The 24,016-nt window shown below is 43.2% G+C and overlaps 1 protein-coding gene across 1 annotated transcript in view; it reads right to left on the reverse strand.

Moving 5' to 3' along the window:
• Positions 1-24,016, reverse strand: part of LOC134570829 (cytochrome P450 3A8-like) — a 168,992-nt gene that overhangs the window by 116,150 nt on the left and 28,826 nt on the right. The window contains exons 2-4 of the mRNA XM_063428809.1: positions 13,001-13,094; positions 4,942-4,994; positions 2,648-2,747 (exon numbers count right to left, since the gene is read on the reverse strand). Of these exons, the coding sequence (XP_063284879.1) occupies positions 2,648-2,747; positions 4,942-4,994; positions 13,001-13,094 (247 nt within the window). The remainder of the gene's footprint in view (positions 1-2,647; positions 2,748-4,941; positions 4,995-13,000; positions 13,095-24,016) is intronic.

Raw genomic sequence — 24,016 nt, forward strand, 5'->3', positions numbered from 1 at the left:
AATGTCTGTAGGGAACAGCTATTTCACTACATTTTAGGATTCTCGCTTCCAGGATTATTGCAGCTCTACTCTTTTCTACATTGGGTGAAAAGAATCTCTGGCAGCAAAAGCCCTCTTCCCATTGGGGTGTCCGCCACAGCGAGAAAGATGCCTGCAAGGGACAGGTTCAGGTAAGTAATTTCACCTTTACCAACCCCCAGCAGCGATGTCCATCAGGAGGTCTTTGCAGGTCCTCGTTCAATGTTGTCATACAGATTCTTTACTCTGGATACATCTATCTCAATTAATGTTTTAAAAATAAGCATAACTTAAACTATTAGTTTAGCTAATATAAACCATTCTGTAGGTTCATTCATGTCTTGTTTGAGAGTTCACAGCCACTGTCTGTTTCATGAAGACAATGTAGATTTAGCAATAATAAATAAACACAATCTCAAACACATTAAAAATGCCTATTCCAGGGGCGGAGCCTAACCGCCGAGCTGGAAAGACGCACCGAGCATCAGCTCCTAACGAAAAGCAACTTAATCAGAGGTAAATACCTCGCAAACCGGAGCGATCACCAGCAGGAAAGCATGAGGGATGACGGGGAAGCCCGAGGGAATCGACTGCTACCAATAACAAGACATTTCCTCCCTGGGAACCCGCAAAAGCAAATGGGGCCCACCCAGGACCAGGCCAGAGAGAGACGGCCGCTCTCAGCGACGGCAGGGCCTCGAGTGGACCCCTCAGCACACTCAGTGCCTACCTTCCCACCCCCCCACCCCCCCATGGACCGCATGGACCGCAAAACAAGCATGAACCCGACCAACGGAGTTACAGCTCTCCACATGGCGTCCCTAAGATGGTGGCCGAAAGAGCGCGAAACAAGCAGGGCAAGCTGCTAACACACAAGCAACAACCAACCCTCTCGCAGCGTCTAGAAGCAATCTTTCACCACTTTTGAGAAGCACTGAGAGAGAGACAACTGGCAGCCCTGACAGACCGGCCTGAAACGCAACAAGCGACCAACCGGAACTGCCGGCGGCAAGAGGTGAGGGGGAAACTCCTAGGCGCAAAGCTACCAAGCCAGTCCACTTATACTGCCCCTGGCCCACCAGGGCAGCAGATCGCAAAGCCGAAAGCCCGCACACACCGCCCACAAGCACGGAGACACAGGCACCACAAGCGAAGGCTGACCACCAGAGCCTCCGACCCTCATAAACAGGGAGAACGCTCGGGCCCCTGAAACGGCAAAGTTTGCAGCCATGAGACGCAGGCCTGCACACCAGACCGGAGGTGGAGTGACAATCCCACCCACACAACTGCGGACCGCCGGAATCCACAGACAGGCCACTGCCGACAAACTAAAGAAGGCATCGGCTGACACCAGGGAGAACACCAGACCACAGTGACTATCTCCACCATAGACTCAGCTTCTAAAAAGCAAAGCATGTTTGTTTTCTCTAAGTTTATAGCATACTAGAAAATTCCATAAGTTTAGCAGCTGCTTAGCATTGTCTATAACTCTTAAAAGCAAAATTGTTTTCTGTTTAAGTACATGACACACATACAAACACATACACACAGATGAGCATGCTAGCATCCGTATAACTTAATGCTAGCATCCGTATAACTTAATACTGAAAAACGCTAAGCGCAACTAGTACATTTCGAGATAAACGTGCATGCATCTTGCAGACAACTAGGCATGCTGTTTACTGCTCGCCATACACAAACACAAAAAAATGATAGCAAGGTAAAAATTTTATGTTATTGATCCCCCTTAAGATTAGCAGAGTCTTTTCAGCTCCACACATAATGCATAATTGTTTAGTTTTAACCTCTGCCACGCCAGAGGCATATCAGCTGCATGTATGTTAGCCCATATTATGAACAATAACGCTAGGGCAGACCGTGAGCTACTAAGTTGTGAGTTAATAGACTGAGTTAATAGGCCTTTTTTAGCATAGCAGCAAGCATGATATGACGTTAAACAGGAGGGCATGAATGTTAATGCTAAAGCATTTCTTTCACACATATGTGCAACCCTGTCTTTTCAATTACTGAGTGCCTATCACTGATATGTTACACCCACAACCATACTGGCATTAACCACTGCTTGGGTGAAAGAGATATGTCCCTCATGTTAAATTGCATGCACTGTTGATTTCTACAACTATGTACTGTCTGGTAGAGCGTCATTTGGATGCCCTTCTTGTTTAATTTGTTAAGCAACCTCTATGTCTTAGATTGTCTTAGATTACTGTCATGGCAATATAACTACAATCTGATGTGCAACTAGTTGAGTTAGACGCAATTTTAACCTAGCATGTTATACCATAAAGCAACACCTATTAGCTTGTTATCTTTACGTAACCTCAAACAAAAACAAAAAAGTGCATTGTCTATCTACCCCCTACTGTAACTAATGTCTTGAAATCAGCATATGGAATGCTGTTGGGGTACCATATGTATGCCTGTAACCACTATAAGCACTGCAAAAATAAAGAATTAAAAAAAAATGCCAATTCCAGTCTGAAATATTTTGTAAAAGAAAAGCTGATCATTAAATAGAAAAATGAAACGAGTTCTAAAGCAGACATTTCAGTTTAGGATATAGCAGAGTTAGGAAAATGTCTGAGGATATTATAAGTTTGCAACATACCCTTCTATTGGTAAATATGGTGTAGCATTCTTTAACCAAGATATATTTAATGATTACAGGATCCAGAACAGCGAGCACTGGCTTACGTCCATCATAAAATCTGGAGGCAAAATAAGAAAAAAAATTTCAGACTGTAATACACGTGTGAGTTATGGCACTGCTACTAAAGGAATGATTTTGAAACCGCAACTTTTAAATTGTTTAGAGAAAAAGAAGTTCAGATTTATAACTTTCTTGTACCTTATATAATGCATATGTTTTTCTTAATTACTACTGCCAAGGCACATTTTGAGACTCTCCTGTAATTTTTTTAGCACCATATACATTTTTTTTGCACCATTTACCTCCTAAATGGCAGAGAATTGAGCCGGGTAAATTCAGAGGCATAATCTATACACCGAAACTACTTCACTAAGCTAAAGTTGTTTTGGTGTCCCTTTAAGGTGAAATTGAAAAATGTCTTGAAAAAAATCCTTTTTAACCTCTGATATTTCTCAAATACTACAGTTGAACATCAAGAATCATAATAAAGGTTTCTGGAAGCAGTTTCCATCTGTAGAAAATTGATAAATTAACTATGTTTCCCAGAAAGTACTTCTTTCAGCAGAATACACAGTCCTTTTACCTTGGTCCTTCTGGATGCCATGAATCCCACGATGGTTTTCTTAACTTCAAACTACATTGTGCTGCAAATGAATGAGTAGCAGGATTGGCATTTGGCTTCTGCAGTTCTACAGAAGCTGGATGTCCATACTCCCACTCAATTACTGGTTGAGTGTCAGTTGAGCACTCTCAGTCAATAAATGGCCTTCTCTGCCTAGAATACACACAGAATTGGCATTAACCAGCCCAGAACACTTGTACTAATGATGTTGCTGGAGATGAAGCAACGCCTCCGACAACAACTTAAATATCTATGAATGTGCAAAGTGGCGTACACAAAATCCATTGGGCCCCGGTGTGAAACTGATCAGTGTCCCCACCCCCCCTCGATCTGTGCCCTCCCCACATACAGACACACACAAACACACACCCCCACAGACACATACATACACACAGACACACATACAAACACATACACACAGACACATAAATACACACACACATACAGAAACACACAAACACATAAATAGAGACACATACAGAGACACACACACATACAGACACACACACATACATACAGAGACACAGACACACATCCATAGAAAATTCACTATGTAACGCTCAAAATTCCCAATTACCCACTAGCAACTGGCAAATGAAAATTCAGTTATATCAAGTGTGCAGGTATGCAGTGACAAGCAACTTTTAGAACTATCTAATTGTGTAGGACTTGCTATGATGGTGGAATGATTGCTACATGCACTCAGCCTTCTTTCAGTGAATGTCACATACAGAGACACACATACACACACACACGTACAGAGACACACACACACGTACAGAGACACACACGAACAGAGACACAAACACACAGAGACACACACACACACACATACAGAGACACACACACACATACAGAGACACACACACACACGTACAGAGACACACACACACACACGTACAGAGACACACACATGTACAGAGACACACACATGTACAGAGACACACACACAGACATATAGAAAATGTTTCCTACCTTGTGACTTTCCCTGGGGTCCAGTGGGGGTTCAGCCTGATGGGAGTCAGAGTTCCTACTCTGACTCCCTCCTCCTCCTTCCTTCCGCGCGGGCTCTGATAGCTGGGAGGAGTGTCATGCAGTCACTTCCTCCCAGCAGTAACGTAATCACAGGGGGCCCGGTCGTGCTGTTAAAGTGCCCAGCGCTGATCAGGCCCCTGACAATCCATATCCATCGGGTAGCCCTGACAGCATGGGCCACCCGATGGACCCCTTAATGCGTGGCCTTGGCGGTTTGCCGCGCGGGCCGGGGCCGCAAAACGTGACAGCTGGTACCCGGTCGCGGGGGTCCACAGGGCAGCAGGCCCCCCTGGAGTGACAGGCCAGGTCACAGCTGCGATCCCTGCGACCGCGGTATGTATGCCACTGAATGTGCAGCATTTCAAACTGAAATGCGGAACATACAGAACCCAAGAACCAACACCACTTCAATTCACTGAAGTGTTCATGGTGCTTGGAGTAACCATTTAAATAAAATACATATAACAACTTTTAATCTACTATAGGAGGAATATATAAAAGTTAATTTAATTCTTATCTAACACAAGGAATTACCATTCGCAATTGCATCATAAATGAGAGTTGTAAATATATCAACTGATTGATCTTAACTCACCCCCATACACGTCCATATTTCTTGAAACATTCCATATCAAATTCAAAAAGACCCTGAAAAACAAACAATGTTTTTAATAAAAAAGCACTCTGAAAACAAAATACCGCTACCCAACACAGGTAAATATCATAAATTCTTAAAAGGACACTGTAGGCACTATATTGATTTAATCTCATTGAATTGGTTTACGTGCATGGAGTCCACTGGCACTGTCCCTTTATTTTTAAGCAGTTAATACAGGGTCCCTGTAACTCACAACACAGCAGCCACCGAAAGAATGGCTAAGGAACACTCTACCTTAGCCATACCAATTCATACCAGCAATGCATGGCAGTGATAGATTAAAGACAGATAAAAGAGAAGGATTGGTATAGTGCCTGAGATGTCCTTTGAAGATATATGTAACTACAAGAGGAGAGATAATGGGAAATGATAGTGTAGTAGGTTAAGATGTCTCAATAACAATGAGGCAGATAAAATGTGCACTTACACTTTAGGTTCACTTTTTGTGATTGTAACGGCACCCCCAGGCATAAAAGGGGTTAACAGCCGTTTAGTAGATCTTCCCCTTCCAGAGACACAGGCACAGCTACTGCAGAACCCCCAAACTCCCGAACAGGCTACCAAGTAGCACTCCAAACTCCCAAACTGGAACCTCACGAATAGCTGCTAGCAACTGAACAGGAAAAGCACCCAAGCGGCTTACACTCCTGGCAATCAGTCTCTAATAGCGATGTACCAAACTGTTCGCTGGCGAATAGTTTCTGGCGAACATAGCGTGTCCGCGTTCGCCACGGTGGGCGAACACATGCGCGGTTCGATCCGCCCCCTATTAGTCATCATTGACTAAACTTTGACCCTCTGCCTCACAGTCAGCAGACACATTCCAGCCAATCAGCAGCAGACCCTCCCTTCCAGACCCTCCCACCTCCTGTACAGCATCCATTTTAGATTCATTCTGAAGCTGCATTCTTAGATAGAGGAGGGAAAGTGTAGCTGCTTCTCATTTGATAGGGAAATGTATAGCTAGGCTAGTGTATTCCGTGCCCACTACAGTCCTGAAGGACTCATCTGATCTCTGCTGTAAGGACAGCACCCCAAAAAGCCCTTTTTAGGGCTAGAACATCAGTCTGCTTTTTCTTTTTTGTGTAATCTAATTGCAGTTGCCTGCCTGCCTGCCTGCCAGCTTCTGTGTCAGGCTCACAGTGGATACTGTGCCCACTTGCCCAGTGCCACCACTCATATCTGGTGTCACAATAGCTTGCATTTAAAAACAAAAAAAATGTTTTCACTGTAATAGATTAATTAGCAGTAAGTTGTCTGCAAGCGTCTGTGTGTCAGGCCAACAGCGTGTACTCTGCCAACCTATGCCAGTGCACATTGCCACTCATATCTGGTGGCACAATAGCGTGCATTCAAAAACCCAAAAACTTTTTTTCACTGTAATAGATTGAATAGCAGTTACTTGTCTTCAAGCGGGTGTGTCAGGCCTACAGCGTGTACTCTGCCAACCTCTGCCACTGCACAGTGCCATTCATATCTGGTCTCACAGTAGTTTGCACGCATAGTACCACTAATCCAAAAAAAAAATGACAGGCAGAGGCAGGCCACCACGCAGGGGCCATCATGGTCGTGGTGCTGTGATTCCCCCTTTTGCCCTAGAATAATGCCCAGTTTTCAGAGGCCACGTACCCTGAACTTAAAAAGTTCTGAGGACATAGTTGACTGGCTAACACAGGACACCCAATCTTCTACAGCTTCCGCTCGGAACCTTGACGCACCATCCTCCTCCAGCTTAGCTTCGTGCACCTCTCAAGATACCACTCACCCGCCTGCCGCCACCACCAACACTAGCACCACAGCCGCTTCACTTGGTATGTCAGAGGAGTTATTTACACATCCGTTTGAAGAAATTAGTGATGCGCAACCATTATTGCCAGAGGATGTAGAGAACAGGGAAAAGTCTCAGTCAGGCAGCATCACACACATGGACGTACGGTGTGATGATGATGATGTTGTACCCGCTGCTGCTTCCTTTGCTGAGTTGTCAGATACAAGTGAAGCGGTTGATGATGATGATGCGTCCATGGATGTCACGTGGGTGCCCGCTCGGCAAGAAGAATAACAGGGCAAAAGTTCAGATGGGGAGACAGAGAGGAGGAGGAGACGAGTTGGAAGCAGGGGGAGGTCGTCGCAAGGAGCTAGTGGCACAGTCAGACAGCATGCATCGGCACCCGGGGTCAGCCCGACAGCACGCCAATCAACGCATGCTGTGTCCACCACCAGAATGCCGTAATTGCAGAGCTCAGCAGTGTGGCATTTTTTTTGTGCGTCTGCCTCTGAAAACAGCGATGCCATTTGCAACCTGTGCCAAAAGAAACTGAGTCGTGGGAAGTCCAACACACACCTAGGTACAACTGCTTTGCGTAGGCACATGATCGCACATCATAAACGCCTATGGGATCAACACATGAGTACAAGCAGCACACAAACTCAAAGCCGCCATCCTCCTCCTGGTCCAGCATCTTCAGCCACGTCAACCACTGCTGTCCTCCTTGCACCCTCTCAACCATCCGCCACTCCGTCTCTCGCCTTGAGCAGTTCCTGCTCATCTGCCCACAGCCAGGTGTCTGTCACGGACATGTTTGAGCTTAAGAAGCCAATGTCAGAAAGTCACCCCCTTGCCCAGCGTCTGACAGCTGGCTTGTCTGAACTATTAGCCCGCCAGATTTTACCATACAACCTGGTGGAGTCTGAGGCGTTCAAAAAATTTGTGGCTATTGGGATACCGCAGTGGAAGGTACCCGGACGAAATTTCTTTGCACAAAAGGCAATCCCCAACCTGTACTCGATTGTGCAAAAGGAAGTAATGGCATGTCTGGCACACAGTGTTGGGACAAGGGTCCATCTGACCACTGATACCTGGTCTGCAAAGCATGGTCAGGGCAGGTATATCACCTACACTGCGCATTGGGTAAACCTGCTGACGTCTGCCAAGCATGGAATGCGTGGCTCTGCAGAGGAGTTGGTGACACCGCCACGACTTGTTTTCTTCCTGGAGCGTGCCCTGCAAAGAGTGCTGGATCAGGTCGTAGATGAGCGTGAAGAGGAAGAGTTGTGGTCACCATCACCACCAGAAACAGCCTTATCAGCATCACTTGCTGGACCTGCGGCAACGCTGGAAGAGGATTGTGAGGAAGAGGAGTCAGAGGAGGAATGTGGCTTTGAGGAGGAGGAGGAAGACCAACCACAACAGGCATCCCAGGGTGCTCGTTGTCACCTATCTGGTACCCGTGGTGTTGTACGTGGCTGGGGGGAAGAACATGTTACCAAATTACAACAAGTCGGAAAGGATGCAGCATTTGCAAAATAAATTAAAAAGTATGCTTTACACAGCGTATAAGGGTGATGTCACAGCACAACGGGAATCTAACAGGGGAAGAGGTGAAAGTAATCCTCCTCCTCCCACGACCACGCCGGCAAGGACAGGACACTTTAAAGACGTGTTGTTGATGGAGGACATGCAGAGCTTTTTAAGTCCTACGCATCGCCACAGCCCTTCGGTATCCACCCTCAGAGAACGACTCGACCGAAAGGTAGCAGACTACCTCGCCTTAACTGCAGATATCGACATTCTGAGGAGCGATGAACCACTTCACTACTGGGTGTGCAGGCTTGACCTGTGGCCTGAGCTATCCCAATTTGCGATAGAACTTCTGGCCTGCCCCGCTTCAAGTGTCCTGTCAGAAAGGACCTTCAGTGCAGCAGGAGGTATTGTCACTGAGAAGAGAAGTCGCCTAGGTCAAAAAAGTCTAGATTACCTCACCTTTATTAAGAAGAATGAGGGATGGATCCCGAAGGGACTGACAGTGGGCGATACATTCAACTAAAAAAGGCCTGATGAGATGAGCTGCCTTGGGCTAAAAATGGTGACCCTATGTAGGAGGAACAGTCCCTATTCTGCTCTGTGTCAGTGTGTATCAGGGATCATTAGGATAGGTGTCAATCCATATCTGCAAAGTGACCCTATGTAGGGGGAACAGTCCCTATTCTGCTCTGTGTCAGTGTGTATCAGGGTCCCTGAGGACAGGTGTCAATCCATATCTGCCAAGTGACCCTATGTAGGGGGAACAGTCCCTATTCTGCTCTGTGTCAGTGTGTATCAGGGTTCCTGAGGACAGGTGTCAATCCATATCTGCCAAGTGACCCTATGTAGGGGGAACAGTCCCTATTATGCTCTGTGTCAGTGTGTATCAGGGATCATTAGGATAGGTGTCAATCCATATCTGCCAAGTGACCCTATGTAGGGAGAACAGTCCCTATTCTGCTCTGTGTCAGTGTGTATCAGGGTCCCTGAGGACAGGTGTCAATCCATATTCCATATCTGCCAAGTGACCCTATGTAGGAGGAACAGTCCCTATTCTGCTCTGTGTCAGTGTGTATCAGGGTCTCTGAGGACAGGTGTCAATCCATATGTCAAGGTGTCAATATGTCATATGTCAGGTGTCAATCCATATCCATTGTGATTTAGGAATGTTAGGTGATTTATGCCCTTTATGGATTAAAACCAGACTCTGCATCAACTGTGTAATTTTCCATGGGAGTTTTGCCATGGATCCCCCTCCGGCATGCCACAGTCCAGGTGTTAGTCCCCTTGAAACAACTTTTCCATCACTATTGTGGCCAGAAAGAGTCCCTGTGGGTTTTAAAATTCGCCTGCCCATTGAAGTCTATGGCAGTTCGCGAACGTTTGCGGAAGTTTGCGTTCGCCGTTCGCGAACCGAAAATTTGATGTTCGCGACATCACTAGTCTCTAACAGCATACAGTAAATCCCACCAAAAACAAGACAAATCTCTTTGTTGAGGGTTAAACAGTGAACAGACAGAGCTGTGGGTTTATTGTTCTTATATACACATTAGTACCACCCACAGGGTTTTGGAAAACAACCAATAAACACGTACAATTAACTCAGACACTCCCACACAAAGTCCTCCCCTCTGCCTGTGATACAATTACCTTACAAAATGGGTAATGTAATTATCACAAGCAGAGAAACACAGTTTTTCCACATTATTCAAAACTTTAAAAGTATGCATCACATTCACATAAAACTTACTTTTTCAGAATCAGCATACTCCAAATACAAGCATACGTCAACATCATACAAATTCGTCCAGTGGTTTAAAATATAGATTGTAGTCCTTTGTGACCAAATGAAGCATGGCTTTTCTGCCCAAAACCAGTTCCACAGAGTCTTCTGTCCTGGAGATAATTGGGAAGTAATCCAATTATCTCCAAGGACAGAGGCAAAACTCCATTAAGCACATGGCAGTAAAGAGACAGTAAAATACAATAAAATACATAAGGTTACATTTATTACATAAAATACAGACATGCAACATATCCCCAGATAGCTTAGGTCTGAGCACACATTATTACTGAATGGCGCTCAGACCACACACATACAGTTCAATTGCCATGGAGCCAAAGTCTTTCATTATACGATTGGGCTCCATGGCATAGCTATCTGGGGTATCACCGCTCAAACAGGGCAAGCACCAATTGACCCGGCTTTCATGTCTTTGCAAGGGAAAATCAAGTCTAAAGGCAGCAGGAGGGCAACCAGGCTCCTCCATTACACAGTGGCGAGATTGGTCTCGTCACAGTGATAAGCTATAGACACTCTAAAACAAACACCAGTGTCAACTGCTGCTCAAGCTAATGCTTCCTCATTAGCCCAAGCAGCACAGAGGGGGATGGGCTGCTGAGGACTGGCATTACTTTATACCATGAAAAATTATTTAACAATGAACAGAAGGAAGGCACCAGTGACCTTTGAACAATTATAACCTCTTTAAAAGACCATTCCAATGGAAATTGTTTTATTTTGTTTTTTTTTTAACAATTTATAGATATACTTCCAATGAAAACATGCATTAATATTGGCATTTTGTCATAGGCGTATATCTAAAAACAGCTAGCAAAATAGTTGTGTGTAGCCTTTGCACATCCTCCCTTTTTTGCCAGCGGGAAGTTACCAGTTAGAGGCTTGTCACTGAGGAGCCTTTGAATTTGAGTTGTGAATGCAAACAAGTCAGGATGCTTACAGTTTTCTGCCCAAGTTCTCCAGGCTGAAAGCAGGGCTACACTGGGCTCTGTGGAAGTGCACACTGACAGACACACTTTTACTTTCGGGAGAAGGTCGGTGCACTCTAGCAGAGCTTGCCTGATACTTCGGATAACTCCATGGAGCTTCTGGAACCAGGAAAAAAAATTTCTGCCATCTGACAGTTAGGTAGGTGTTACTGAAATTTGTTATAAAAGTGCCAATTTCAAATAATACTCAGCACTCTTATAAACTACAATTAAGAGAAGATGCTCCATTCACATAAAGCACTTTGGCAATTGTGACACCACACTGACCAAATATCAAAGCAACATGTGACTACAAGAGGAAAAAAAGGATTTTGTGTATCAAAATATAATCTTAAAATATGGTAGGTATATGTCATGCAAATTATTAAACATCACTGAAATCATTTCATGTATAGAAATGTACCAGCCTGACATTTGAAATGCACCAGCCTGACATTTCATTTCTGGACTGTCCTTGTGGGTGAGATTAGTCAGATATGCAAATGTTATACATTTACTCTGCAGTGGTATAATTTAGTAAAACTTGTTTAAGATCTCAGTGGGGTCTAACCTAGGGCAAGCTGTTATGATTTATACATACATACATGCATACATACATACATACATAGTCTTTTAAACTCTGCTTGGATTTTTTTTTACAAAATGTCCACTCAGGAATGGGCATATAGTCTTGATGGAGTAAGGAGTTACAAAGGTCCAGCATCTCCTAGCATCTAGACCAGCGGTTCCCAAAGTGTGGGTCGCAGGGCGATTCCCAGTGGGTCGCACTGACCCACACATCCAGGGCTGCCGGGGAGTCAGGCAAGCAGACTGACACCTGAAGGGAGCCCGGCGGCTTGCCCTGTATGCCGCCAGGCTCCCTCCAATCAGTCTGCCCAGCACCTCCGGTCTGCAGCTCCGCCGGGTGCAGAGCTGCAGACCGTGGGATAGAAGTCTCGCGAACTCCCAGAGCGTTACCATGGCAAAACTCTGGGTGCTCGCGAGACTTTTATTACACAGTCTGCAGCTCTGCACCCGGCGGAGCTGCAGACTGGAGAGGTAACCCACCGGACCACCAGGGAATTCAATGAAGGTAAGACACAGCACCCAGACATCCCCCTCCCCCCATGTAACCCCTTCACCCCCTATTCTCCCCCCCATGTAACCCCTTCACCCCCTGCTCTCCCCCCATGTAACCCCTTCACCCCCTGCTCTCCCCCCCATGTAACCCCTTCACCCTCTGCTCTCCCCCATGTAACCTCTTCATCCCCTGCTCTCCCCCCCATGTAACCCATTCACCCCATGCTCTCCCCCATGTATCCCCTTCATCCCCTGCTCTCCCCCCATGTAACTCCTTCATCCCCTGCTTTCCCCCCCCCCCCGTATAACCCCTTCACTCCCTGCCCTCCCCAATGTAACCCCTTCACACCCTGCCCTCCCCCAATGTAACCCCTTAAAAAAAAAAAAAAAAAAGCTTGCTGGTAAAGCAACAGAAATAAAAACATGTTTATGTGCACGTCACCTTCTGTGGCCAGTAGCAACAGGCAAGCTTTGGAAGGCTGATAAAACATAAGCAACAGGGGTTTAGCTGCTGAGTGTCGAGGTTTTAGGGTTAGCAACAGGTTTGGAAAGCAGTCGCTAAGTAGCAGTGAACAGCTCCAATAAACGATAATAGGAGCAGCTAGTAACCCCCTGTCACTACTGTTAACATTTTGCAGTCCGTAATCAGACTACTTGTTAACAGAAGCAGCGGGCATTTTAGCCAAGTAGCACTTGGACAATAAAAAGTAGCGAAACGATTGTAAACAAGCGCTCAATATCGGAGATGTTATGTACTACAATACACATCCAGTTAATAGCGTTTCTTAAAAATTACCACAAAACCACTTCTTCATCAATTACAGTGAGGCAGTATGCACTTACCTTCTTGTTTTCAAGGGATGTCCCAATAAAAGGCAAAGGTTTAGGACCAGGAATCCCATATTTTTTGAAGAACTGGTAAGGCCAGATGCCGTAGCTGAGAAAGAAATAAGAATATCATTGTCAGAATATGAACTCTGTTTAGAAAGTTATGGTAAATAAACAGGATATCTACTAATCTCAGAATACTAAAAGTTATGTTTGTGTAACATGCAAGTTTCCACTCTACAAAATTAACCTAACCATTCTAAATCCACAAAAGCATGACTCTCTTGTAAATACAGCACATAATAGATACACAGTTCTTTCAAATTCTAAATCCAGGCTTTGTTCCCTTATGTAAATATTGGGTAACCTCATCTGTAGTGTAATTTAAAACGTTAACCATGTAGTAATTCCAAGTTAACAAGTAGTGCAGTAGCCAATGTTTTCTTTTTACTATTTTTTTTAATTTATTTATTATCAACACCAAACATTTGTAATATTTTGCATCACAATGCGATTCATAGAGACCCTGTGCTAGTATGGAATATGCTGCTTATTTTGTATTGTCTTTGGAGACTTGCATTTGCCAAATGAGTAGTACATAACATTTAGAGATTCAACCTTTAAAATTGTGTTATGACAATATGTTACATCACTCAAAAGTTAAAAACGAAGAATTTCTGATTTCAGTATCCCAATAAGTACAGGGCGGATTAACATGGAGCTGCAGCCCATTGATTTAAAACAAACAAAAAGGCTGCCAGACCGGTGCCGATATTACAAAAATACCGGCAATACAAATGCCGGTATTTTTCTCAGTATAAACAGAGATTACTCTGCAATGCCAGCACCAGCCTGTAGGGGTCGCTGTGTGTGTGGAGAGAGCCAGGGATAGGAAGTTGCAACATATCCTTGCATCTCTCTACTGATCTGCGGGGGAGCAGCTACACAGCACAGAGGATCCAGACAGCAGCTTCCAGCCTGCAGAGGCAGCCTACAGCTCAGGGAAGTGAGGGATAAGGTAAAGGCTGCAGGAAGACATGGGGACACAGACACTAGGTGACACCGAGACATGGAGACACAGTGAGACCTCTTGGGATGCTGAGACACTTGGAGACACAGTGACAGACACACATGTGGGACACAGACAAGGGAACACTGAGACACTAGGGGACGCTGGGAGACATGGGGACTTAGACACACATGGTGCCACTTGAGGACAGTGTCTGTGTCCCCATGTCTCCCAGTATCCCCCTGTGACATGTGGACACTGGGAGACATGGGAACACAGATACATAGGGACACTGTAATACATAGTCTGTGTCTCCAAGTCTCCCAGTGTCCCCAAGTGTCTCAGTGTCCCCATGTCTCACAATGTCCCCTAGTGACATGGGGACACAGACACTTGGAGAAACTGGGAGCAATCCATCTATACATCACAATCAATCTTTTACAACATTTTCTCTTTTGACACTCCTTGTGATTAATATCATGTCAAGCATACATAATTAGTTATGCAAATTAGTAAGGCCTGTATTTTTTTCCAAGAAAGGTGGCAACCCTAACTACTCTTCCCATACTCTTGCTTAAGTATGGAAACTTAAGTGAGATATATGGAAACAAAACTTGCATGGATTAGCTGAAATTAAATTAGTTAAGGTAATGCTGACTTTGGCATGTTCCCTTTCTTCTACACTCACTACATCCACCTTTTCTCTGTCTAAGACTGCATACCAGAAGCTTCTGCCTGCTAGTAAGAAAGTAAGGAGACAAGTGGACATGTGAGTGCTAAGATGAAAGCATGAATTAGAGATTAGCATATTTTAAGTGTTAAGTGTTTTTGGTCGATAAGATTCTGTACTTAGGCCCCTCATAATTGTCAGCACCAGGCCCACTGGGCTCCCAATCTGGCCCTGAATAAGTATGATATATTTTCCCACATCCTTTGTCCCTAGAGCCCCCCTCACTCCTCTTACAGATCATTAGTTTCTATGATAAATAGTTAAAATGACTGCTTTAACAAACTACAAATAAAGGCAGCAAATTCATTAAAGGGAAACTACAGGCACCCAGACCATTCGTTGAAGTGTTCTAGGTGCAGTGCACCTGTCAGTTTAACCCTGCAATTGAAATTGTTATCACGCTCTGCATGGAGACATCCAGTGTCTGATTCAATGCTTTACTATGGGGTTGTCCTAATACGATTGCGGCGCTCACCGTGCATGCGTATTAGACACGGACAAAGGAGGAGCTGTTTAGTAGATAAGGGAGTGCGCTGGATTTTCATTTTTACTGTACTTATTGGCCCCCAGCAGCACCCCATTTAAGCATGTTCAGGTGAGTGCAGCCAGCCCCTTGTTTTCGCATAACATAACTAATCCACCTTATATGTTCATGAATAAATTGTACTTGAGCCCTTTGTATGCCTAGGAAGTTGCTGCGTCTACTGTCAATGTCTTGACTAATGGCTTATAAATCCATAGGGAAGCTCCCATAGCGACCGGTGTGTCTAAGACTCTATAAATGAAAAGGTATCAACTGAATAGTATGCAGAGAGCTGATATCTAGTCACTCTCTGGAAAATATTACAATACACAAGCAAGATTAGTTTGTTTATGTACATTGCTGTAAAAACTTTGACTTCAAAATTGCACTATTCTTTAAAGGATATTAATCAAGTGTTTTATGATTCTGGAAAGAATATTAAATTTAACAACACTTATGTGTGAATTTGTGGCAGATTGCTGCAAATGCCTTAGTAGGCTATATATACATAATGACTCTTTAAATCTACAAATAAAACATTTAAGTATATTAAAAAAAAATATTTTTTTTTAGAAAAGTCAGTGGCTGACTTCAACCACAGCATAAACACACTGTTGGAGGGCAAGCAAATGGACTAGACGGAATGGTATATACGGATTTGTATTAGAAATATAACTACTATCTAGCACTTTAAGGTATTGACATGTAGCTACAGCTATTCAGAACATTGCAAAGCCAGCAAATAGTTGTATGGACAATAGAATGCTATGCAAGAACTTCCACTATACCTATATATTGCTTTTTCCTCCGCCTGTAACTCCTTGACTCCATATCTGATGTGACTCCTTCCCAGCTCCGACTTAAAATACCCACTCTGCCTTGACCTCAGCCTACACTACACACTCCCACATGAAACACAATATTTCTTGATTCCTGTTGCAACTATACTATCATACTTATATTACCTTATCTAACTCCTACTAGTCACTCAATTTAGACCCCGGCTACCTACACCTTCTTCTCCCATTAGTCACTTCCATTGAAGACTGCTTCTCAATCTGTTCCACTAAATTAACCTCACTAGACCAGGCGTAGGCAACCTTCGTCACTCCAGATTGAGATTCCATCTCCAACTGCACACTTCTGTATTTACTACTTACTCCTCCCCCAGTGCATACTGGGGGAGATTATTTAAGTGTTCTAAGTGCAAATATGTGAAGAGTCACAGATGGAATGTGCCTGCTGATTCCACTGGTTTCCATGGTGATTGCCCCAATTTTAGTACTTTAGACAAAATTAAAATTTTAGAACAGAACACATTAATAGGTCTCTCCTAATGTGCTTATGAACTTGTAAATAACTGTATGATTTACATTCCGCTCTTCCAAGAAATCAAATCATAACTGACTTTTCATTGGACCAAGACACCATTTCAGGCTCAAATTTCCTTGGCATACCTACTTGTTAATATATAGAATACACTTGTTAAGCGTGTCAGGTTGAAGTGTACTAGTAGAGTGGTAAGACACACAAATAAAATGTAAATTACATACTTCTTATATTTATGCATTATGCTAAATAATGTAGGGCTTATTAATTTTGCTGAGACCACAAACTTAGGAGGGAGGCCCAGCCCTATGGGTCTTAAATAAAGAAGCAGTAATCGTGTTGTAAAAAAAACAATAATGTGGTCAGTCGGCGGTGTTAACTGTTAAATTACACTCAATTACCCCTGAGCGTTTGGGGGGAGTGAGGGGATCGCCGGTTACTATGTCCTCTTATTAGGACAGATCTTATAAGGTGTGCAGGCATCTGGGATCAACAGTGTAAATTAAAAATGAAAAATAAAAAACTGGGGACTCTAACAGTGCTGAGCGATACTCTAAAATAACAAGACCAGTAATTAACCATAATTAGCAAGTATCTGGGACTGGTGAAGGAGTCAGCCAGTCTCCATGTGGCTGCTGGTGCTTCTTCAGTTTCAGCCGGTGTCAGCTGCAGAGCGTGGGGTAAAAATGACAATCCTGTGTACGTCCCAACTGTGACCTGGACGTGTAATGCTGTCTGGAGATAGGGTAAGGCCTAGTCCCTGAAGAAAGGCAGCGGAGTCCTCCGCGGTGGGAAGCTGATGTCTGCGTCCATCCTTGTTGACTATTAGGGCTCGAGAGGGGCCCCACTTGTAGCTGATGTTTGCAGAGCGCAGGGTCTTTGTTACCTGTTGAAAGCACCATCTCCATTCCAGGGTGGAGCAACATAAGTCATGCAAGAATTGGAGTTGCATCTCCTCAAACTGAAGAAGTGTTCTGGATTTTATTGCTTCCTACAGGGCCATCTTGTGGTGAAGCAGTGGGAAACATGAGAAAACCTTGGGGTACCCCAGCCGGTGCCCTGTTCTACTTAGCAAGTCTGAAGCAGCCAACTACCTGAATACCCTTTGCAGAGCGTTGTGGCACTAGGGTAGCCAATAACCGATGTAAAAAATGAGGCAGTTCATGTTCTATCTAATGGATTGGTCTATACCCCTAATTTTGAGGTTATTGCACCTCCTCGCGTTATCCTGGGTATCCAGTCTAACCTGCATGCTTTTGAGGGATGCCTGGAGTTGTTGCAATACCTTGTTGGTGCATGATTGCTTTTGGGCAATGGAGGTGATGGTATCCTCGTTAGCCTGTACTCTGGCTGTCACCACTGTTGTATCCTCACGGATTATATTCAGATCAGCGTTAAAGAAGGCTCTTATGTTTGTCATCAGAGCTTTGATATCCCCCTTTGTAGCTGGGGCTGTCAGGTCTTCCCCTCGTTGAGGGGTGATTATGCTCTCAGCACAGGGTATGTCATCAGGTGCATCAAGGAGTTCTTCCTCAGAGGATGTATAATGTGGGTCCGTTTGCGGTGCCATTTTGAGCCTAAACCGTGACTTTAGGAGGTCGGCGATATAGCAGAAGCCGTCCCCCGTGAGGGTTTTAAGCTTTTTAGCCTTATTCCCCATTGCGACCTGAGTTGCTGAACCCGATCTCGGGCGGAATCAGGGTAGGTAAATGCCCCAAATTTGCTGTATGATGTTAATAATTTTTATTGGCATCACATCAGCATTTTGAAGTGTTACATTTATTTGAAGCCTTACTCGAGGGATATGAATAAATAAATAGACACACTAACTCATTAGTTCTAATTAAAACATTTGAAAGATAGTATTAAACCTACTACAGCCTTGAAGCAGTGGCAGACCTATCAAGGTCACAGTTGTGACCAGGCCCATCACTCCAGGAGCCCATCAGCCTATGGATCTGGGCGACCAGGGTACCCGCCGGCCATGTGGTACGGTCCCAGCACCACTGTAAACCATGTGGATATATTTGAGTTTACTCTTAGTATTTTATCTCATAGCTTAATCACATCTTGGAATTTCTGTTCAAAAGTTTAGTGCATCCATCATCTAAAAGAACCTGAAGAAATATTTATTTAAAATGAATAAATGTAAGTGAATATATCACACGTAATGTGGAACACTTATCAGCATTGTTTGTAAGAAGCTTGACATTACTTCTTATAATTTTTTTGGTAAATCACAGTAAAGAGAATTGCACTTAAATTGCATGAAAAGCAGCATAATGATCATTTCTATAAAGTGTTAAGCTCAGAAAATGCCTCCATATTTTAAAAATTTAGGCAAAATCACAATCTGATTCAAAATTGCAATCCACTGAATTTATTAAAGGAACACCATAACCACTATGGCATGTGTGGCGAAATTAACATCGCCACTTGTGCCTGGAGAGGACTATTTGCCAGCCTCTTGCCATGTGATTGTGGTCCCTCGGAGGTTTGGCCCTTTAAATACAAGATTTGGGCATAATGGATTTGTGCTGCTGCTGGCCCTTTAAGAACCATCTGGGGACATACTGTGACTTTTGGGAAGAATGCCCCTTTAAGACTATGGCCCCTGGAAGATATTGCCACACATCGGCTACACATTTCAACGAACACCGCTGACCCTTACCTTCTCCTACACTCCGTTTTCAGCTGCAGAGACTAAGTCCCGTTCGGCAGTTTGAACTCACTGCTATACTAAGCTAAATGCACGAACGGCCCCGTTTGTGCATTCGAATGGGACTTTTCTGTGTAAAATAGACCGACCGCACAGCCCAAATCTATGGAACTGTTTTGGGCAGGAAAAGGTGCTTGCGGTCGGTCATAAAGGACTCCCAGCTAACTTTTTATGTACTGGGGGGATTTGTATGATTTTTGGTTATGTTTATATTTAAAGTATGCTGATTCTGAATATGTACGGTATGTTGTATGTGAATATGATGCATATTTTTAAAGTAACAGTATATGTATAAAAAGTGTATTTTCATTGTGTTCAGTAATTATATCACAGGCAGAGGGGAGGGATTGTATGTTTGTGCTTGGTGTGTTTTACGGTTTTCCTGTAAATGATTGGTTGTACTGTGTCCCACCCTGTGGGATGTCCCCTTGCGTGGGGACTTGCATAAAATCCAGTGTGTGGTCATTAAAATCAGATCATCTTGTACCTTCATGAAGTTTCGGCTCATGTTTGGGGTATTGGAGAACATATGAGACCCCAATTCAGATCGAAGAATGGATAAAGAAAAAAGAAAAATAAGTTATGAATGGACTATTGTAAAAGAAAAAAAAAAGGGAGAGAAGAAGGGGAAGGAGAATTTAATTATTCAAATTACATGGACATTAATGGACGCTGAAACAAACTGTAGAAGACAGAGAGAATGAGTTTGTGATTATTTTTTTTCCCCCCATTAATCAAAGAGGATGAAGAAAAGAAGTCAATATAATATAAATATAATAGATAAAGGAAGTGATAAGACCAGATTAGAATATAAGGTGTCAGTCACATTCGATCGATCTAACACTTCAATAAGGAAGAGTGTATATGATAGAATCTAGTGAATACACTAAAGGTTCAGGGAAATAAATTAGAGTAAAAAGTTTGGAGTGAAAAGTGATTACTCACAATTATTAATGCCACTATAAATAATAACATGGTTATGGAGTTTATGCATATAGTTGTCTACAAATTGTAAACATATATTGTTAAATGGTAACTTTTTTCTTGAATAGTTAATAGACACTAAATGAAAAAGAGTGAAAAAGTTAAGTGATTAGTGCTTATATATAGCACAATAGGTTAAGAGAATATTAGATTTTTATACGATGTGTGTCACAATTAAATAATTTAACAGTGGAAACAGTGTAAAGTGGAAGTACATGCTTTTGAGTTCACGAAAATAGTCGTATACAATTGAAATATATATATCGTTAAGTGTTTTTCTTTTGCTCTGCTGTTTGGTGACCATTAATTATTAAAGAAGGGTCTGAGATATGTCAGATTGGCCAAAGTTTTAGGTATGAGTAATAAATAGGGAGTTCTGAGATATAAAAAAAAAAAGGAAAATAAGAATGTATAGCAATTTTATATAAACAAAAACAGTTTACTTGATTTTGAAATGAAAATGAGGTGTTTTATGATAGTAGTATAAAGTTCAATGTTTAAACATATAGGAAAATTAGTGCTGGACTTTACTTTTCCCTTGTACGAGCCTTAGCCTCCACCACCGTAACTTCATAAGGGTTGAAGAGTGGGCAACAAGACCCACCTAGTAGATTGGTCTTTGACTCTCTTTAGAGTCTTTAGAATGTATGAGCGTTTGTTTTATCTAGGGAGTACACTAGAAGATGTTTTATGTATGTATATTTGTGTTGGTTAATTTAATTGTTTACGAGAGTTCATCAAACTGCCCAAGAAAACATTATTAGACAATGGTTATATTGATAAAGATAAACATTCAAAGATTAAATATACCACAAAAAAGACGTGCCTTTTAAGACTATTTGAAAAAGGAAAACGGTCCAAATTGCTATGGTTCAAGAGACACACTGGCGTAAACAAGATGAAAACAGATGGGTCAGTAGATTATTTCCCTTAAAAATATGTGCTTCTAGAGAAGAGGGTAAAAGAGGAGGAGTTGCAATATTTTTCTAAAGATCTAAAAATGAATGTAATATGTACGGAACTAGATCCGGAAGAAAGATTTATTATTCTTGTCTGTACAATTAATGATGAACTGTTTACTCTAGTTAATCTGTATTTGCCAAACAAAAATCCTATGGACCTATTTAGAAAAGTCTTAAATAGTGTTGAAAGTGTTAAAAGTCGGAGCAGGCCTAAAGATTTATGCTGGGGACTTCAATTGCACACAAGACCCCCTAATATATAAGTTTTCGGAAAAGGCAAATTCCCTGGCATAAGCAAGTTCAAAAAAATGCAAGAACTTTTAATAATTTGTTGAAAAAAGAAAGATTTGATATATGGAGACTGAATAATCCTGCTGTTAAAGAATTTACGTTTTATTCCTGGCCCCATGACTCTTATTCTAGAATAGATTTTATTTTTGAAGAATTAAAACTGATAGATCTCGCCTTCACCAACCTCTGTACTGTCTCTAATCTCTCCAATATTCCTTTTCCTCTGACCACCATCTGCTGACTTTTGACATTGGCTTTCCTAAGACCCAATTGACACCACCGTCTGAACATCACTCTCACAGAAACCTCCAATGTCTTGACCTAGAGCATTTCTCCACTAGTCTCCAAACTCTCCTTTTACCTATCTCAAACCTCACCTGTCCTAGTTCTGCAAGCTCCTTCTACAATTCCACCCTCTCCTCTCAACTAGACATCATGGCACCTTGTACATTTAAACGCCGCAGGCGCCCCCAACAACAACCCTGGCACACCAAGCTCACTCGATACCTCCATTGAGCTGCTCCAGAACTGCTGAAAGCTGTTGGAGAAAGTCTCACTATGCATCTGAATTTCTCCACTATCAATTTATGCTGAGCTCATACAGCTTGGCTCTTTCCTCTGCAAAAGTTAATTACTTCAATACCCTCATAACTAGTGATGTCGCGAACACAAAATTTTCGGTTCACGAACCGCGGACACGAACTTCCGCAAACGTTCGCGAACCGGCGAACGGGGCGAACCGCCATTGACTTCAATGGGCAGGCGAATTTTAAAACCCACAGGGACTCTTTCTGGCCACAAAAGTGATGGAAAAGTTGTTTCAAGGGGACTAACACCTGGACTGTAGCATGCCGGAGGGGGATCCATGGCAAAACAAGGAAAATTACACAGTTGATGCAGAGTCTGGTTTTACTCCATAAAGGGCATAAATCACAATGGATATGGATTGACACCTGACATATTGACACCTTGACATATGGATTGACACCTGTCCTCAGAGACCCTGATACACACTGACACAGAGCAGAATAGGGACTGTTCCCCCTACATTGGGTCACTTGGCAGATATGGATTGACACCTGTCCTCAGAGACCATGATACACCCTGACACAGAGCAGAATAGGGACTGTTCACCCTACATAGGGTCACTTGGCAGATATGGATTGACACCTGTCCTCAGAGACCATGATACACACTGACACAGAGCAGAATAGGGACTGTTCACCCTACATAGGGTCACTTGGCAGGTATGGATTGACACCTGTCCTCAGAGATCATGATACACACTGACACAGAGCAGAATAGAGACTGTTCCCCCTACATAGGGTCACTTGGCAGATATGGATTGACACCTGTCCTCAGAGCCCCTGATACACACTGACACAGAGCAGAATAGAGACTGTTCCCCCTACATAGGGTCACTTGGCAGATATGGATTGACACCTGTCCTCAGAGCCCCTGATACACGCCGACACAGAGCAGAATAGGGACTGTTCCCCCTCATAGGGTCACTTGGCAGATATGGATTGACACCTATCCTAAGGATCCCTGATACACACTGACACAGAGCAGAAAAGGGACTGTTTCCCCCTACATAGGGTCACTTGGCAGATATGGATTGACACCTGTCCTCAGAGACCTAATTGTGTAATAATGGTAATACTATTACCTATTATATAATATTGCCAGGGGCAAGGAAATTCCCTCTAAATAGATGGGTATAGGCAGAGAGTATGGAGACCGGAGTGATAAAGTGTCAATAAGGTGATATAAAGTTAAATGTATCGCAGACACACAGCCACCCTTTCTCTTAGCTAGTTTCCAGAAATGCTGGATAGGTAGAAGGGCTATAAAGACTCAGAGAGGTCTAAGAAGAATCCTCTAAACTAATCTCCTTAAACACCTTCAAGGGTCTTCTAAGCTAAAGCTCAATCTAAATGTTTAGATGACTGCCTGATTTCCCAACAGTGTGCAAGACAAAGAGTGGGTCGAAGTGCCCATAGTGCAGTAAAGTGTCCCTAGTGAAGTGAAAAAGAGAATAACGAGCTGGCGCCCAAGAGAATCAGGGGACGTGTATATGGCATCGATTTTAGGAACCGGGAGATGGAAAAAGATACTTGGTCGGTCCTCCTACTTCAATTTTGTGGCACTGCGCGTGCAATCTAATGTGCCACCAGATAGGAGTGGTGTGTTAAGTAGTACTATTCCTATCAGTTTAATCCCTGTTATGTGCCTTTTTTTGGTTTGGTTTTTGAAGCCACAGTGCAGCACCAGAGGGGTCAAACAATTAGGCATGTACACATGCCTGAAAAATTAGGTATTGTTGCAGCCGCTGCTATAGCAGCGGCCATAAAAATTGATGTTTGTTTCCCAGGCAGAAAGTGCCCTAAAACATTGCGGCTTGAACCCTAGTTGGTGGCGGATAAGTCACGCAAGTCAACCGGCATTCAGAGCTAAAATACAGCAGCGTGTGGACCATTTTTA

This window comes from Pelobates fuscus, chromosome 8, assembly GCF_036172605.1.
Source record: "Pelobates fuscus isolate aPelFus1 chromosome 8, aPelFus1.pri, whole genome shotgun sequence".
Taxonomy (NCBI): Eukaryota; Metazoa; Chordata; class Amphibia; order Anura; family Pelobatidae; genus Pelobates; species Pelobates fuscus.